Source organism: Sus scrofa, chromosome 13, assembly GCF_054392235.1.
Source record: "Sus scrofa isolate SSC_HxYL_T2T_F1_AM1 chromosome 13, Sscrofa_HxYL_maternal_Yorkshire_Landrace_v2.0, whole genome shotgun sequence".
In the NCBI taxonomy this organism is placed as follows: Eukaryota; Metazoa; Chordata; class Mammalia; order Artiodactyla; family Suidae; genus Sus; species Sus scrofa.
In genome coordinates this window covers 152,307,945-152,326,868 of record NC_139395.1, presented here as the reverse complement: position 1 = coordinate 152,326,868, position 18,924 = coordinate 152,307,945, and the positions used below count along the sequence as shown (strand labels likewise).

At 47.6% G+C, this 18,924-nt stretch overlaps 1 protein-coding gene across 19 annotated transcripts in view; it reads right to left on the bottom strand.

Annotated features, from left to right (window-relative positions):
- SEMA5B (semaphorin 5B) overlaps positions 1-18,924 on the bottom strand; it is a 132,040-nt gene that overhangs the window by 18,710 nt on the left and 94,406 nt on the right. For 18 of the 19 annotated variants that reach the window (XM_084990998.1, XM_084990990.1, XM_021070256.2 and 15 more), the window contains 5 exons: positions 14,642-14,687; positions 2,627-2,689; positions 2,165-2,263; positions 1,495-1,708; positions 38-323 (listed from right to left, as the gene is read on the bottom strand). In XM_084990998.1, coding sequence (XP_084847124.1) covers positions 38-323; positions 1,495-1,708; positions 2,165-2,263; positions 2,627-2,689; positions 14,642-14,687 — 708 coding nt within the window. Of the gene's footprint in view, positions 1-37; positions 324-1,494; positions 1,709-2,164; positions 2,264-2,626; positions 2,690-14,641; positions 14,688-16,331; positions 16,468-18,924 lie in introns of those variants that run through there. The other variant, XM_084991005.1, reaches the window with a different exon arrangement.

Genomic DNA, 18,924 nt, shown 5'->3' with positions numbered 1-18,924 from the left:
CTGACATCCAGGGGGTTGGGAGACGGCAGGGACTCACACGTTGGTAGTGAAGACCCCGTAGATAAGGTCCTGCTCGGGCAGGTGGAAGGCACTCTGCAGCTCGTTGTAGTAGAAGGGGACCTCGCCCGGGCGGGAGCAGTTGAGCCGGGCCTTCATGAATGTGGTCCACGTGTCCTCCAGCAGGAAGCGGCCCCCGACGTCATTCTTGCACACGCGGGCCACCCGAGAGTACACGGTGCGCCCACAGTCATGCTCCACCGCGTTCTCCCGCAGGAAGAAGTAGGCAAACAGCCCAATATCGAAGGCTGCTACAAAGTTTGGCTCTGGAGGCAGAAGAGGAACAAGGGGTGGGTCAGGCCAGGAGGGTGGAAGGGGGCAGAGGTGGGACTACTCGGCTATGGCCAGTTTCCTCAGCTGGGCATCCTGACACCCCCCGACAGCTTGGTGACCGGGGGCGGGGGGGCACTCTAACCCTGCTCCCACCTCCAGTACAAAGTGCAGTTATAATAATAGTTAACATGTATGACTGAGCACCATGTACCAGACACTATATGGATTAGCTCATTTGATCCTCTTAACTGAAAAAAAAATATATTTTTAAGGGCTGCACCCGAGGCATATGGAAGTTCCTGGGCCAGGGACTGAGTCTGAGTTGTAATTGTGCGAGTTGAAGCTGCGGCAACACTGGATCCTTTAACCCACTGTGCTGGGCCAGGGATCAAACCTGCACCTCTGTAGCCACCTGAGTATCTGCAGCTGGATTCTTTGTTTTCATCTTTTTAGGGCTGCACCCACAGCATATAGAAGTTCCCAGGCTAGGGATTGAATTGGAGCTGTAGCTGCAGACCTACACCACAGCAGCAGCAATGTACGCTCCAAGCCACATGTTCAAACTACACCACAGCTCACAGCAACACTGGATCCTGAACCCACTGAGCGAGGCCAGGGATTGAACCCACATCCTCATGGATACTAGTTGGGTTCATTTTGGCTGAAATTTCCCACCACAGGAACTCCTGCAGTTGAATTCTTAACCCACTGCCACAGCAGGAACTCCTTGTTTGATCCTCTTAAAAAACTGTGAGATACAACTATGATTGTCCCCATATTACATAGGAGACCATTATAGCACAGAGAAGTCAAGTACTTGCTCAAGCCACACAGCTTGTTAGTGGAAAGCAGAGATTCAGCTCTCAGGGGCAAGAAACTCATATTGCCCTCCCCAAATCTCTTCTTTCCCATAACCTTTCCTCCTCATCGCTTCCTAACTCTTTCTCTGTCTTTGCAGCCTGCCTTCCATCTGCGCTGCGTCCTCAGGGCATCTGTGATCTCACCCGAGTCCATCTTGGACAGGCTGAGATCCTTGGGAAACCATCTACCCTACTCTGGGCCCTTTTAGAGGATGGGCAGGAAGGAAGACTGATGGGGGTCAGGGTGGGCTTGCTGTGTCAGAACCAGGGGGCCCCCCTCGAAACGAACACAAGGTCTCCTTACCATTGAGCCACTTGGAGTTATACTGGGCAGTGCGAAGGGGTGGCCCACTGCCCAGGCTACGGTAGATGGCAGGATCCCGACCTGAGAAGTCAATGACGGTGGCCGCGTAGAGCTCCCCCTGGGAGGAGATGACAGCTGTGGAGTTGTGGCGAGGGTCATATGGGCAGCGGGCCACACCGTTGATCTTCTCCACAGTCCGGCTGAGGTTCCCCACCTGGGGACGAAGAGGAGATGGGGTGCTTTTCCCTGAGCCCCTGGGGCTGCCTGTTCCTTCCTCCCCAGAGTTTTGTTTCCTCCTGGATACCTGGTCTGTCTGGGCCTCTCCCACCCCCCACCTCCTCCTCACTGCCCACCCCACAGTCCCACTGAGGGAGCAGCCATCATGGAAGGAGAGGCTGTGCCAAGAGTCAGGACCCTCCGAGGTGAGGTTTCATTTTGAGGAGCAATAAATAAATTTTTTTTTTAGTATAAGTATATCCCAAATCTTGCAAGGGGGATATATTTATACTAAAATACTGTTTGTTATTTATCTGAAATTCAAATCTAACTGGGCATCCCTTTTTGTTTTGGTTTTTGTGCTGAACTGGCAAGCCCATTCCAAGGCTGTGTGCCTGGGCCAGGGAACCTTTCGGTGTCCCTTTCTGTCTGCCCGATCCTGTGCCGTCCCCACCTGTCTGCTGGAGCACACTGGGGAAAAGGCATTGGTCCCACACATGAACACTTTCCGGCCAGTGACAATCAGGACTCGTACGTAGTTCTGACACTCCTCCTGAAGCAAGAAAGGGAAAGTGATAGAGGAGCAAGCTCTCCAGCTGTGGCACTACGTGTCTTTCATTCACGCTGCTGCACCACAGATATTCAGAAGCAGTCCTCTCTGCCCCAGATCCACCCTGCTCTGAAGTGGAGGTTGCATCTGTACACGACCCCCTCCCCATCCCACCTCCCTCTCTGCTTTACCATCCGCCCAGATGCTCTAGCTGCATCCTCACCTGCGCCAGGAGCCCCCAGCTCATCCAGGCTGGGCCTCTCATGCAGGTGGCCTCGTGCCTGCACTCTGCACCTTCCCCCATCCCCACAACCACAAGCCTCCTGCCCACTCCAAGCCAGGGCCCTGACCACCATGGCCACGTACCTCCGTCTTCCCCTTGCTTTGGCAGGAGCGGCGCGTGTCCTCGTTGGAGGCCCACTCTGTGGCCTGTGGGAGGAGCACACAGACATCACACGGCTGTGCCACTCGCAGCCAGAGCAGGCGGCAGCGGGGGCTGGAGAAACAGGCAGCTGGGAAAGGGCCAGTCACAGTCTGCAGGGTAAGGTTCCTTTCAAGACATCCACTTGGGCCCAGCAAGGCTGCCAGACCTCCTTATCCAGAGACATGTGCTCCAGCCCAACACCCATCACACCTGCTTGTGTCAGGGAGGCCTGGAGCCATAACCTCTTCCACCTGCATCACGTCCATGAGGCCCCAGAACTCCCCAGCCCTTCCTTCCTCAGGTCAGCAAGAAAGCTCTGAATAGCCAAGAAGGACCTTTAATCCCACTCCAGGCCCTGAGTGGGAGACGGGAAAGGTGCCTCTGGTATGTGCCAGATGTCCCTTGAATGGGTGAATGGGAGGCAGGGAGGCAGGAAAGGCTGGATCTGCAAACCTTAGCCACAGGAGATGGATTTCACTTTCCCACTCCAACCCTGCAAAGTGGGTTGGTTTGGGGTGGTGTTGTTCCCCCCTCCTAACAGATGAAGAAACTCGAGTTCTGTATGTATACCACATGCTGCCTCATGCGGGAGAGCAGAGATTGGAACCCATGTTCCTGGTTCAAAGGTTATGTGTGTTTTTTTCTCCTTATCCCACTGTCTCAAGAACCTAGGACTTCATCTTTCTCACTTGCTACCCCTCCCCCAAGTCATGCTCTATCCTGTGGTCATATTTTGGGGACGGAGCCTCCGCTTGGGGACCCAGAGGCCATTACTTGTTCTCAAGTGCCCGTGGCATTAGGAGAGGGCTGTTTCCACCCCAAAAGCCCCTGTCCCCTTCATCTCTTCTGCCTGTGCTCTCTGAGAGCCCCCTCCCCCACCAGCCACTAAAGGGCAGTTGGGGGAGGAGTGACACCCTTCACGTTCAGGCAATGTCAGCCCTGGCAGGTGGCTCATTACGTACTTCTGGGTCATATGTATAAATAGCAATTGACTACCTGTCCTGGGAGAGCAAACTCTGAAGAAGCAACTCCTCCACCCAAACAGGTAAATGGGCAAATAAAGGAAAAAAAAAAAAAAAAAAAACACCTGCATTTAATTTCTAATGAAGCTCCTTCTAGGCCTGCAGTCACTGCCTTCCAAGCTCCAGGGCCCAGGGTGTGGGAGAGGAAAAGATGCCAGATCGGGAGCCGCAGGGCTGCAGTCCAAACATGGCCCCAGGATGTGGCCATCAGGAGGGCTGATTTCTGCAGACCCTGGATTCAGGAGCTGGGTGGCGAGATTGGTCATGCTGCCATCAGGCTGATGACCAGGCTGGGCTCATCCTGCCATGCCAGGCCTAGAGTTCAGGCCTCTGCTCCCAGACTCTGGAGAAGGGCACATGGGCCCTGGCATCTGGCCACAGAGCCATGGGGTTCCTGTGGACAGGAACAATGGAGCCATTGTCATACTCAGCACCTCCATCAGTTCCCAGACTGACCCTGATGTGAGGGGAATGAGGGATATAAACAAGCCAACTCAGGGCCACTAAGGGCAGAAAGGGGCACAAACACTGCAGATGTCCAGGCCTAAAGCTCTGAACAGTCGGCCATTGCAGGGGGACTGTGTGACAAAGAGATCTTGCTGGGGATTTGGGGTCCCTGAGCATGGAAGCATTTTGAAGGCAGCAGTGTTATTTCTAAAGGGGTGGGAATCCCATTGCGAAGGTTCGGGACTCATGGCGGACAGGTGTGTACAATCAGTGGTTAATGAATCTGACTAGGAACTATGAGGTTGTGGGTTCGATCCCTGGCCTCGCTCAGTGGGTTAAGGGTCCGGCGTTGCCATGAGCTGTGGTGTAGGTCGCAGATTCGGCTCGGATCCCGCGTTGCTGTGGCTCTGGCGTAGGCTGGCGGCTACAGCTCCGATTCCACCCCTAGCTGGGAACCTTCATATGCTGCGAGTGAGCCCTAAAAAGACAAAAAAAAAAAAAAGAAAAGAAAAGAAAAAAGAAAAAAAAGGCGTTAAAGTCACATGAAGCTGAGCAACAGGACAAGCACTTGACACACCTCTCCCTTTGAGCCTCACCTCGGCCAGTGAAATACATAGCCTTTTGTTCATTTTACAGGTGAGGAAAATGAACCTCAGAGAGGTTGAGCAACTTGTCCAAGGTCACAAAGCTGGAAAGCAACAAACCAAACATGCAAACCCAGACAACTGATACCAGCGCTAAGCTCTCTGTTACATCCTACAGCCTCTCACAGTGAGATTTCTCAAACCAAAAGTTAGAACATATGGCCTGAAAAGAATATGTATATTTATAATGATAACAGCACAGAACAGGCTTGAGTCATTTTATTTATTTTTATTTTATTTTAAAAATTATTTTTATGAAAGTAATGATGCGCAGAGTTGAAAAAGATAAATAGTATGAAAAAATTATTTTTTAAAAAACCCCAGCAACTGACTCCTCCCACACCCCAGTGAAATTTTCCAAGGACAACTACTTTTGACTCTTTTAGCTATTTTTCTGTACATATTTTTTTTAAATCCAATTTTTCAAAAATATGTATCAATCTCAGACTTCCCTTTCTGCTTCCTGTTGTGGAGGTGAAAGCTTTTTCCATCACCCAACCCCACTCTCCCTCATCCCAAAGCACACATACATTTCCCCTCTCCCTGGTCTCTCAGTATAGTTTTGAAATTATAATTATTTAGTATTTTAATATAATTATTTAATACTTTAAATTAAAATCAACACTGGTATTTACATTTTTGTGAATATGTGAAAATTGTTCACAGCTACCCACTCGTACCTTAGATTTCACTGAATGTGTGACACAACTGATTATAATGTGAACCATTAAGGAAGAAAATAGGGGGAATTCCTGTTGTGGGGCAGTGGAAATGAATCCAACTAGTATCCATGATAATGCGGGTTTGATCCCTGGCCTCGCTCAGTGGGTTAAGGATCTGGCGTTGCTGTCGCTGTGGTGCAGGCTAGTGCTGCAGCTCCGATTTGACCCCTAGCCCTGGGAACGTCCATATCCCATGGGTGCAGCCCTAAGAAGAAAAAACAAAAAATGCTGCTAAGTTCCTTTTTTACTTAAATTTTTAATGTGGTCTTATTGAAAGTACTCTTACTTAGATATGTATTTTAATCATATATTAATCTTACATATATAAAAAAGAAAAATGTAAGCAAAATTATTCTTAAACCTTTAAATTCAGAGTTCATCTCTTCTGAATAATTTTTTTATTCAGTCCTCAGCATTCACTTTATTCTTTGTTTGTTTGTTTGTTTGTTTTGCTTGTTTTAGACCATTGTTTTTTGAACCACTCAGGATGTTAATGGTGCAGCAATTCTTCAATTATTCCAGAATTTCTTCCAAGTAATTGACCCCATCCTACAGGTTGGTTGCTGGGATTTTTGTGATCTTACCAGAAGGTGTCCATAGAAGGCTTTATAACCAGGACTCATATTCCCTCCTTCCATGATCCAAAAATGGTTTGTGGGCTGAAATGTCAATGGATTGCTATTGTCTGGTCAGAACACTAGGAATGATGATCAAGTTCATGCCTTCACAGGTGGTACAACTCCATCAGGACTTGTGGTCTGGCCAACAGTGACTGTAAGAAGCCTTCAACAGAAAGATGTGGGCTGATTTCAGACTCAGTAAAATGTGAAAACATATGCATCTGAGAATCAATGATGAGGTTTTTTTCTGGACTGAATTTTTGTCTTGATTTCCTTCATTGGCTTGTTTTGTAATATACGTATCACTGATGTTTCTCAAATGCCCAGTGGTCCCTCTCAACATCATTTGCCAACTGTACACAAAAATGGTTCAGCTAACCTATTAGTGCTCATCCTTCTTCTCCTGTCCCAACCTGCTGCTTCCTGCCCCAGTATCAACTGGTTTCAGGGGGACCTCCCGTTTGGCTGTTAACCTGGGACTTACCTCCTTTCCTTCCCTGTTCACTGAATCCCACGATTAGTTTCCTTCTTTCTTGAATTACTTGCTTATTTTGGTAGAACACATCTCCAGTATCTTCCTATGAAAAGGAACACTGTAGATCAATTTTTTAAAATTCTTGCCTGTCCGATTCAAGTTATCTTCATAACTTGACTGACTGATTTGATATAGAAGTCTAAGTTGAAAATAACTTTCACTCAGAATTTTAAAGGTATTTATTCATCCCTCCATTGTCTTCTAGGTTCCAGTGTTGCTATTGAGAAGTCTGATGTATTCCGTACTCCCCATCTTTTGTAGCGGCCATTTTCTTTTTCTTTTTTTCTTTAGGAAAAAAAAAGTTAGAAGCTTTTAGGATCATCTCTTTGATAAGTGTCCTGAAATTCACACTGATGTGCCTTATGCAGGTCTCTTTTGAAGAATCAGTCAGCCCTTTCAATGTGAAGACTCATCTTCCGTTTGGCAAATTTTCTCATGTTATTTCATCCTTAATTTCTTCCTCATCTTTTCCTCTGTTCTCTTTTTTGGAACTCATAAATCCAATCCACTGTTGGCCCTTGTGCATTGATCCTCTAGTTTTCTGTTATTTCTCTCCTGTTTTTCAATTCTTGTTTTTTATTGTTGTTCTAACCCCATGGTTTCTAGTCTGAGAGGTTTTTCTTCAATTTATCTTCTAAGCCTTCAATTCAATTTTTATTTCCCCAATCATATTTTTAATTTCTACACCTTTTTTTTTTTTTTTGGTCTTTTTAGGGCCATACCCACGTCATATGGAAGTTCCCAGGCTAGGGGTAGAATCAAAGCTGCAGCTACTGGCCTATGCCACAGCCACAGAAACTTGGGATCTGAGCTGAGTCTGTGACCTATGGCTTGTGGCAATGCTGGATCCTTAACCCACTGAGTGAGATCAGGGATTGAATCCATGTCCTCATGGTTACTAGCCAGGTTTGTTACCACTGAGCCACAATGGGAACTCTAATTTCTACTTTTTTTTTTTTTTCCGTCTTTTTGTCTTTTCTAGGGCTGTACCCATGGCATATGGAGGTTCCCAGGCTAGGGGTCGAATTGGAGCTGTAGCCACTGCCCTACACCAGAGCCACAGCAATGCAGGATCCAAGCCACATCTGTGACCTACACCACAGCTCATGGCAATGCCGGATCCCTAACCCACTGAGCGAGGCCAGAGATCGAACCCACAACCCCATGGTTTCTAGTCAGATTTGTTAACCACTGAGCCACGACAGGAACTCCTAATTTCTAGATTTTTAATTTAGTGTTTTATAAACAAAATATGTATTTATATCTCAAAGTTTCTAATTAGTTTTTTCTAATTAATATAAAAAGTGTTTTCTTGTACTTCTTGCATTGTCCCTCTTTCTTTCCCCCTTCTTTCCTCCCTCCCTCTCTCTCTCTCTTTCTTTCTTTCTTTCTTTCTGCCATAGCATGTAACTGCTTTATAAGGGATCTCAGTTCCCAGACCAGGACCGAACCTCAGCTACAGCAGTGAAAGCACTGAGTCCTAATTACTAGGCCACCTGGGAATACCCTGTCCCTGTTTCTTATAGCTTCCTTCACACTGTTTGCTTGTTGTTTTGATCTTTCACTTTAGAGCCTTTCCTCAAAAGTTTTGTGACTTCTGGCTATTTTTCTATATTAAAAAATAAATCACTAACCATTTCCCACTGAAAGGAATTAAAGTTTCTTAGAGAAACATCTAACTGCAGGTCTGGGGCATGAAATGAATAAGATGGGCCTAGAATATCTCCTCACACCAAATGGTAAGAATGAAATCAAAGACCACTAGGATCATAGGGTCACAGGGCCCAGGAGCTAACTTGAAGAGGCCCCCTACTGGTGAAAGATGGGATAGTCATGAGAAATAACTACAATGGGTTGGCACATCATCAACAATGTTTAAAGCCATGATTCTGCAATAATAGTAAAAGGATAAAATTCACTGATCATCATTGACAGATGCTACCAAGCCAGATCATTATTTGAAAACTTGAGAATAAATACAGAGTATCAAAGATTTGTCCTGCCTTTTCTATATGACTATATCATTGAGTGATCAAATAGTAGATGAGAAGTTTCTCCTGGTAGAAATAGTCCAGCTAGTACATTGTAACACCTAAAGAATTAACAGATTTTGGAGTTCCTGCTGTGGTGCAGTGGGTTAAGAATCCAAATGCAGCAGCCTGAGTCACTGTGGAGGTGTGTGTTTGATCCCTGGCCCAGCAAAGTAGGTTAAAGGATCGGGTGTCACAGCAGCTGCAGTGTAGGTTGCAGCTGCAGCTCAGATCCCTGGCCCTGGAACTTCCATATGCTTTGGGTGTGGCCATAAAAAAAAAGAGAGAGAAAGAATTAACAGATTTGGGAAACAATCATCAATAGCTGCTAACATTAAAAAAGAGAGAGAAAAATCAGATACCATGTACCTCCAAAAAAAAGTGTACAGTGGAATTCCCATCATGGCTCAGTGGTTAACATACACATAGTATCCATGAGGATGAGGGTTCAATCCCTGGCCTTGCTCAGTGGGTTAAGGATCCAGCATTGCCCTGAGCTGTGGTGTAGTTCACAAATGCAGCTCAGAATCCGGAGTTGCTGTGGCTGTGGTGCAGGCCTGCAGCTGCAGCCCCAATTTGACCCCTAGCCTGGGAACCTCCATATGCTTTGGGTTTGGCCCTAAAAAGACACACACGCACACACAAAATGCAAAGTCATAATAGTTGAATAGAAAGTTCTCTGTTCTTAAAAAAAAAAAAAAAGTATACAGTAACACCTATGAAGTAATCTTGCCAGAATCTAAATTGAATAAAGGTTTTAGATCTAACACTCAATTTACAGATGATGCAGGGAATCAAGGAACATGTTAAATTATACCACTTGGATTGCAATCAGCAAAATCTGGATTGTGGGAAACTCTATTGGAGAAATGACCAGGTTTCTTCAACAAATAAACTGCACAAAAAAGAGGGAAAAAAAAAAAAAGGAAATAGTGTTCTAGCCCTATAGCCCATCAGTGCAATTTCCCCTTTCCTGAAGTCCACATTTGGAGCCTCACCAGTTGGGTCTTTAAAGCAAAGGGCTTCATCTCCCTTTGTTGGAGGAGGGGTAAACTGGAGGAAGGGATCGCTGTGTGGGATGGGACAGGAGATCCGGGTTCCAACCTCGCAATTTTTGTAATTATAACCATTTCCCCCTTTTAGGCTTATACCTCGCCTCACATTCCACAATACCCAACAGCCCAATTTCTGAGGCCTTCTGGGGAGTCATCTTGCTTCTCTGCCATATCTTCTCTGTAAACTGTTCTGCTCTGTTAAATCAGTTATGATTTGCTCCATCCACTTTCTATCTCCCCAGAATGCATTTAATCTCTTCTCTACTGACATCTCTTTTGCTCTGTCATTGCAGATCTTTACCTTTTGAAATGTCTCACTGTTCTTTGAGTGAAATTTTTGAAGGAGTGGAGGTAAGGCATGTATGATCAATCTGCCACGCAGAATGCTTTCAACTAGGACTGGCCCAGAAATTCCAGCATGGCAATCTCTAGTGACAGAGACACTGCACGGTTTTCTGCTCTAGGAGAAAGCAGTCAAGACAGCCAGGGACAGGATAATCTCCTTAGAGACTCAGCGACACCCCTGGACACCAGAGACCATGGCTGAACATTAAAACATCTTCTGAGCATTAAGTCTACCACTCAAGCCGAGTTTAGACTTCAAACAACTCTGGAGCTGCCAGCCTAGTTTGGACAATGCAGTGCTAACTAGAAAAGAACTCAGAATCAGCCTCACCATCTGCCCAGGCACAAACAAAGCCCCATATGCGTCCTGATGCATATGTGCAGAACACTGCCCAATTCTGCACTTGCAGGACATGTGGCAATCCAAGACCATAAATCTATTGCAATTAGGCCTCCAGCCATGTCATTCCCCCAGAACCGCTCTGGCAAGTCGCTCATGAGCTCCTGATTGACAAATCCAAGTAAGCTTATCATTCAGCAGTCCCCTGACACTGTGGACCACTTGCCATCTTTTCTTTCCCACACCAGTTTATTGAGTTACACTGATAAATAACAATCACTGGTGAGCTGAGCTGATTTGATTTCCCCTGTGTGCGCACACAGACACACACACACACACACACACACACACACACACACACACACACACACACGGACCACCCACACACACATACACTCTGCCCCCTCTGCTGCTAACTGCATCTCTCTCCTCCCTTGTTGCTCGGAGAACTGGGAAGGAGGCTGGGTTTTTCTATTTTCCTTAAGGAATAGTAGTTTATACAAATTGTTTAATAGGGGTTGGATACTTAGGCGTTCTTTTAATGGACACAGGGTTGCATAAACTGTTTGCATTTAGATTCTTCTTTAAGGGATGTTAATTATTTAAACTGCCAATAAAGCACTGAGGTTTCAGTTTGGTTAAATCAGACCCTGGGGCGATGTGGGAGGATCGGTTGGCTGTAATGAAGAGTTACAGCCCTGTGCGAACCCCAGGCAGTAGGAGAGTAAAGGAAGCCGGGCTGGGGCGGGGGCTTGATCTTCCTATCAGCAAAGTGGCGCAGCTCATTTTTAGCACTTAGTTGCTGTGAGCCACTTGGGATCGCAGATGCCGTGGACTGAAAGCTTATAAACAGGGCCCAAAGCCCTAGACAGGGCAATGGAGGAGCGCTCAGTGTCGTCCGGCTTTCATGGTCAAAAGTCAGGGCCTTCTCATCAGAGGACCAACCAGGAGATCAGAGGCCAAGGTCTGCCTCCAGGATGGTCGAGGGAATGCTGGATGGCCCACTCCAACTCCTCTCTTGTTCTCTCCTCTTTGTAGCCAGGTGGTACCCACTACGGTGGGGAGGTGGGGATGTGAACACGAAAAGTACTTATTTATCTCCTTAGTTCCATTACAAAGAATCCAATCTGAACTAGAGTCAGGGTCCTAAGAGACAAGGTGGTGAGACCAATTCCTGGTGCACTTGTGGGTAGTCTGCAGGGCCCTTCAGAAAAGCCCCCGAGACCTGGCCCCTGCCCCAAGCATGAGAGACAGAGCTGGGAGAAAGAAGGTTTTGGTTTCCCCTGGCTGAAACCAAAACCACACAGAACTGAAATAAACAAGCGCAGGGCCTCATCATCAAGCCAGAGAGTCCTAATGTGTGGTAAGGTATAAGACCCGGGACCTGCGGGTCAGCTGTCAAGGATACCTGGGGAAGTCAAACCCAAGGGCAGTTGGGCAGCATCTATAGGAAAGGTCTTCTTAACCTCCTAGAGCAGTGTTTCTTAAATCTAGTTGCACATGAGAATCACCTGGGAGCTTTTAAAAATTCCAGTGCCCAGCTGTACCCTAGAATAAATCTCTGGGACCTGGAGACCAGCGCTTTTTTTTTGGGCTGCCCCATGGCATATGGAGTTTCTGGGCCAGGGATCAGATCCAAGTAGCAGTTGCAGCCTATGCCACAATTGTGGCAACACTGGATCCTGAACCCACTGTGCTGGAACACAGCGGGAACTCCAGCACCAGTGCTTTTTAAGGCTCTTCTGGTGATGCTAGTGGGCAACCAAGGGAAAACCAGTGTCTAGGGGTCAGGCTAGCTCCAGTTCCATCCTGATTTATGCTACTCAACTCTGCAAGGCAGAAACCTAGATGGCACTACTGCGGTTTGAGCCTTCACTAAGCCCTCCAGGGCTGCCAGCTTCCCCAGCTCCATGAGTCACCTTCATACAGAAGACAATGTGCCTGGTGCTCCTTGGAGCTGTGTGGTGTTGTGACCCTGTATGATTCTGCCACCTGAGGATTTTTTCTTCTGTCTTCTCTCCATCCCCACTTCGCTGCCTTCATTCGATTCTCCCCATCAATCACCTGGATTACTGCAGTTTCTTCTAAGCAGCAGCAGCACCTCTGCTAATCCAGTCTCTGCACTGGGCTGGGTGATCTAACATCTCAGCTGTTCATGCCACTGCTCTGCCTAAACCTCTTTGCCTTCAAACTAAAATATGGACCCCTCTGCTCAGCAATGAAGATCCTCTGTGATGTAGCCTCACACTCTTCCTGGGCCTCATCTCCCAACTTTATCCCACTCTCACCCGGTGATCCTGCCACACCGGCCCCCTCAGTGCTCCGTGCTATTTCACACCTCTGGGTTTCCTCCTTAGCTGCCTTTCAAACCCCATCCTTCAAGATCCAGCCCAAGGGAAACTCTCTGGGAAGGCTTTACTGACTCTGCTGAGCTTGGAGGTTCCTTGTGCCTCTGGGCCACCAGTGCACCCCTTCCAACAGGCTTCCTATATTATTTGAATATTCCTATATTATGTCCTTCACCATCATTATTTGCGTGCCCGTGTCTCTCTTTTTCCCCTCTAGCCACTTTACTGCTCCCAGAAGACCTTCATTTACAAAGCATGGGGACCTAATAGAAAGCCAACCGCCTGAGCTCCCAGCAGGACTCCTGCATTGACATCCTCCCACCCACTTTAGACCATCTCTGCACTCGTTTGCCCCAGGACCTGACCTCCTCCTGGGTTTGGCATCTTGGCTTCATTTTCCACAGATGCCAACTGCTAAGTAGGCACTGGCTGGGCTTCAGGTGACCAATCAAGATGGCAGGCCATGGGATGCTGCCTTTGGGAATTTACTCCACCTTGCTCCAGCCCAGGCCCCAGGAACATGCTGCGTGGTTCCCACCTAGGAAAGGGAATCACTTAAGATCTCACATGCTTGCTCCTTGAGGCAAGGGACTGAGCCTGGTTCACCTTGGGATCTCAAATGCTTAGTACCAGGCCTGGGAAACCGGACCTAGTCTTTAGTAGGTGTTCAATAAATGTTTATTGGGTGGGTGGTTGAATGGATGAACATGCAGGTTGGCTGGTAAGGAACAGGATGATCGATGGACAGATAAATGGAAGAATGGCATTTCTTTTTAATTTCCCCTAGTTCTTCCTGGCCCCTCCCTTCTGATGGTCACACATTTTCTGCTCCCTTATACCTCTTCTGTGGCAACCAGCTGCAATGGCCCCTGGGGGTCTAGACCCAGGTGCAGCAAGAAGAAACTAGACTAGAATGTCACACTAGCTCACCAAGGAAATCTCTCCTTCCCTGCCAGGGTTCATTAATGAAGCTTTATACGGAACAGCCCAGCAACAGACTCACTCCTTGTACGTTCTCTGATCATGTTTTTTGTTTCCCTCATCATCTTTTCCTGGCTGTGCTGTGGGCCCCAGAGGTCAGCGACTCTGCTTGTCTCATAACCCCTCTGTCCCCAGCTCACTTCTGATACACAGCACAAGCTCAGTGAACGCTCGGTCACGGGAGACCAGCAAGTCTCCCCCAGATGCAAGAGTTGAAGTTATTCCCACATTGATGAAGAGATGGCCTTCCTTTCTCGAGAACGTTCAGCCTCGGCAGAGATGATTTGGCATCTGTTTCTCAATCTGGGATAAATGTTCTGGATCAAGGAGTCCCATTAAAATGCCTCCCAAAGCACTTAGGGAATTATGCTTGGGGAGTCCTTCTTGGCAGCAAATGATAAATCAATCACAGCTCAGTGAAAACGCTGAGTTAGAATGGGATCACTCAGGCCAGGCTAAGAAAGGAACCAAGGACACCCTTTCCAGAGACCTTCTTGTGGATTTAGGCTCTGGACTTAACAACGACCAGCTATTCTAGTTTGCCTCATACTACACTGGTTGTAGCGCTGAAAGTCCTGCATCCTTGGTCCAGCAAAAAGGAGCACCTGGCTCTTTTCCTCCTGTCCTCAGCAGCTCCCCTGCACGATGCAGGAGCCCCATGCCTGTCTCAGGGTTTCCAGGGCCGCGCCCCTACTTCCCAAGAGTTTCCCCGCAGTTCCCTGGACAGCCAGTGCCCGAGTCCCTGTGAAAAGAGCGCAGGGCTCCTGTTTTCAACCCTGGGGGCTTAATTTTAAATCTTGCTTCTTGTGCTGCCCTAGCTCCAGGCCCCCAGGACAAAGGCAATTACAGGGAAGAGAAGCAAATGTACCTGAAGGAGGGAGACGTTGGCAAGGCTGAGTCTGAAGAGGTAGTTCCTGTGAAAACAGAGACAGAGATCGTAAGCCAAGCTGGTTCTGTAGGCAGGTCCCCAGGAAGCAGCTTCTGGGCTCCTGCCTCTCGGGGTGCCAGGGCTGGGTGCCCACCACAGACGGCCAGGGATGAGCCAACCCAGGGAGAGCTTTACCTCCCTGACCTCATTTAATCTGCCCAGCCACCCTGGGAGTAGAGAGAGAAAACCCCATTTTACAAATGAGGAACCAGGTTGGGTAAATGCCCACGTCAGAGAGACAGTGAGTGGAGGAGGTGGGACTGGAATACAGACTCATTGCCTCCCCAAGCCCACATTGCCTCTGTTCCCTGCCCTCCCAGCAAGCCCGAGGCAGAACCCCTGCCCCTTTCCTAACCCTGGAGATGATTTCTGTTCAATTTTTTTTTTTTCTGTTTTTTTTTTTCTTTGGGGCCACACCTGCTGCCTATGGAGGTTCCCAGGCTAGAGATCCAATCGGAGTTGTAGCCTCTGGCCTACACCACAGCCACAGCAACATGGGATCCGAGCCATGTCTGCAACCTACACCACAGCTCACAGCCATGCGGGATCCTCAATCCACTGAGCAAGGCCAGGGATGGAACCCACGTCCTCATGGATGCTAGTTGGGTTCATTAACCACTGAGCCACGACAGAAACTCCCAGTTTCTATTCAGCATAAAGTCTCGTGGAGCTCTTTCAGGGACCCAGAGAGGTCATCTCTTGCCTAACCCCCTGATCCACTTCCCCTCCTCAAACAGGCCAGCATCTGTCCTGGCTGCCTGCCCTGGCCCTGGACTCCCATCGGCTTTCTCATCTCCCGCAGTCCCTCCTGTAGTCAGTGACTCTGGATCGGACCTTTCCAAGGCCACCTGCCCGGACCAGCCTCTCTCCTCTTGCCTGAACTGCTCCTCTGCCACCTCCTGGTTCCTCTCCCCACATCACCGCCTGCACAGGGCTGCCAGACTCAACTTCCTCACACGCCGCTTTCTTCCTATCAGCCTGCTGCTCAAAAGCGTTAAATAAGGAAACACGTCCACACCAAAATCTGCACACGGCTGTTTACCACAGCTTCACTCAGAATCGCTAACACTTGGAAGTGACCAAAATGTCCTTCAGCAGCTGAGTAGATAAATAAACTGTGTAGCATCCAGACGCTGGGATATTATTCGCTGTAAAAAAGAAAGGAGCTACCAAGCCATGAAAAGACGGGGAGGAAGCTTCAATACTTACTAAGTGAAAAAAGCCAATCTGAAAAGGCTACGTATTGTATGATTTTGTGATATAATTTTCTGGAAAAGGCAAAACTATAGAGACATTAAAAAGATCAATATAGACCTTTATATAGATCAATATATAGAATGTATAAACAATGAGGTCCTACGGTAATCGCACAGGGAACTATGTTCAATATCTCATGATAAACCATAATGGAAAAGAATGTTAAAAAAAGAATGCATATATAGGTTCGACTGAATCTCTTTGCTGTACAGCCGAAAGTAACACATTATATATCAACTATACTTCAATTTAAAAATAACATCACTGAATTATTTCTCTTTTAAAAAAAAAAAAAAGGATCAGGAGTTTCCTTCATGGCTCAGCAGTAACAAACCCGATGAGGATCCATGAGGAGGTGGGCTTGATTCCTGGCCTCGCTCAGTGGGTTAAGGATCTGGTGTTGCTGTGGCTGTGGCCTCGGCAGCTACAGCTCTGATTTGTCCTCTAGCCCAGCAACTTCCAAATGCCTTGGGTGTGGCCCTAAGAAGCAAAAAAAAAAAAAAAAAAAAAATTGTCTTACATAAAAATAAAACACCCTGAGTCATAATAAAGAAGATTCCACTACTACAGCTACCCCCACTCACTGAGCGCTCATGGTGTCAGGCGCTGCTAAGGTGCTTTGCCTGGACCCTGAAGCCACAAGACACTGTGCATGGACAGTGAAAGTGATGACAGGTTCACAGAGCAGACCCTGTGGTCGAGACAGGAAGAATGGCAGCTCAGCCCCCTAGCTGGGGGCCTTCTGAGGGCCTCAGTGTCTGCATCTATAAAATGGAGAATCTAGCGCCTGTCTTTCTTATTTCCTAGGGCTGTGGAGACAGGGAAACAGTGGGATGCATGTTAAAAGGCTTTAGGAATGTCCAGCACATGTAAAGTTTTTGTTTTCCAAAAGCATTTTCTTTCCGTCTTACATCTTCTTTTGGCCATTCTGCTTTTGGTTCCCGAAGTTTTGAGGAATAATTGCTTTAGAAAGTTCTGGCTGAGGAATGAGGGGAAAGGTTGCAGCATGGGCCAGAAGGGGAGGGAGGGGCCCTTCGAACGAATCCAGGAGCGTGAAGGAGACACCTCTGGCTCCAGGCCCAGGACCCACCCACTCAGCTGCTTTGCTGTCCTGGTGGGCCTCACCAGGCGACCTTGGCTTCAGGCCTCTGCAGTCCCTCTGAGGACCCCTCCGAAGGCCCCTCTTCTTCCCCCCACCCCCCTCCTTAGGAGAGTTTCTCCCAGCGCCCCCCTGGCTTGGGGACAGAAGGGCTCTGGCTTATGGTTCTGCTCCAGCGGCCTGCTCAGGTAACACAGGCATCTGCTCACAGCTTTCAAACATTAGGGGAAACATCGCCTCACTTTATTCATTTTTATCCCATCAAAAATTATTCATCACAACCTCGTAGTCTGCTCTTTTGGGAGATGAGAACAGAGAGAAAGCTCTGTAGCCTGGCCCGCCCTAAATCCCTTACGGAATGGGGCAGAGTAGAAATGGATAAAAACTTCCCCCAGCTTGAATTCCAGAGGCCCAGGGGGGTCACCGAGAAGGAGAAAACTTCCCTCAGGCAGAGAGAAGGAGGAAGAGGGAGAAGGAAGAAGCCGAGGACCCACGCCATTTGCAGTAAGGGGTCCAAGGGAACCAGTCCTGGCCTGATGTCCCCTGCTCTCTGCAGGCATAGCCAGGCTCAAGCTGAGCAAAGGGGCGCCTCCCCCTGTGTGGGGGAGGGGTGGACCAGCAGAGCAGGGTGAGCACAGGCAGGGGACCAGGGGACGTAGCCCTCTGGGGTTTCAGTTTCCTGCTCTGTACAATGGGGACAATCACAGAACCTACTGCCTGGAGTTACTGTGACGATTACATAATTAATTATAAGCTTGATTTACTGCACGTTTCAGACGTTTTACTAAGTATTTGGTACATAAAATAGTGCCTGGCTCATGGCAGATGCAGAATGAATGGCAGCTTTTGAGATGCTTCCTCGAGGTTCAGAGCAAAGGTATCAATTTTATGTATGGATGTTATGTCTGTCTGTCTAGTTGATTTACAATATCATAGTAGTTTCAGGTATACAACATAGTGATTCAGGATTTTTATAGATTACACTACATTTTAAGTTATTATAAAACATTGGCTGTATTTCCCTGTGCTGTATCCTTATAGCTTATTTATTCTATACCTAGTTCTTTCTCTTAATTCCCTACCCATCTCGTCCCTGTTTTCCCTCCCCCCACTGGTAACCAATAGTTTGTTCTCTATATCTCTGAGTCTGTTTCTGTTTTGTTATATTCATTTATTTGTTTTCTTTTAAATTTATTTTTATCATTTTTGCTTTTTACAGCCACACCTGCAGCTTATAGAAGTTCCTGGGCTAGAGGTTTAATGGGAGCTGCAGCTGCAGGCCACAGCCACCACCATAGCAATACTAGATCTGAGCTGCATCTGCAATCTATGCCTCACCTTGCGGCAATGCCAGATCCTTAACCCACTGGGCAAGGCAAGGGATTGAACCTGCATCCTCATGGACGGTATGTTGGGTTCTTAACCTGCTGAGCCACAATGGGAACTCCTGATTTATTTTTTCAATTCCACATATAAATAACTTAAAGTATTTGTCTTTCTCTGCCTGACTTAACTCAAAGGCATCAGGATTCTAAAAACTACATGTCAAACTGGTGGACTCCAAACCAGCTAGAAGGACGGCATGGATGTCAGCTTCCTGACTGCACTGTTGTACTGTGGTTATGCAAGATGCTACCACTGGGGGGAACTGGGTGAAGGGTATAAGGCTGGGATCTCTCTGTACTATTTCCTACAACTACATGTACATCTATGAGTATCTCAAAATAAGAAGTAAAACAATGATTCTCTTTGCTGGGAAAATGAGGTCCATATTATTGTACACTTGTGTATGTACAGATCACATCTGAGAGGACACACAACCTCACCACAGGGCATGCCTCCAAAGAGGTCCCGCATGGCATATGGG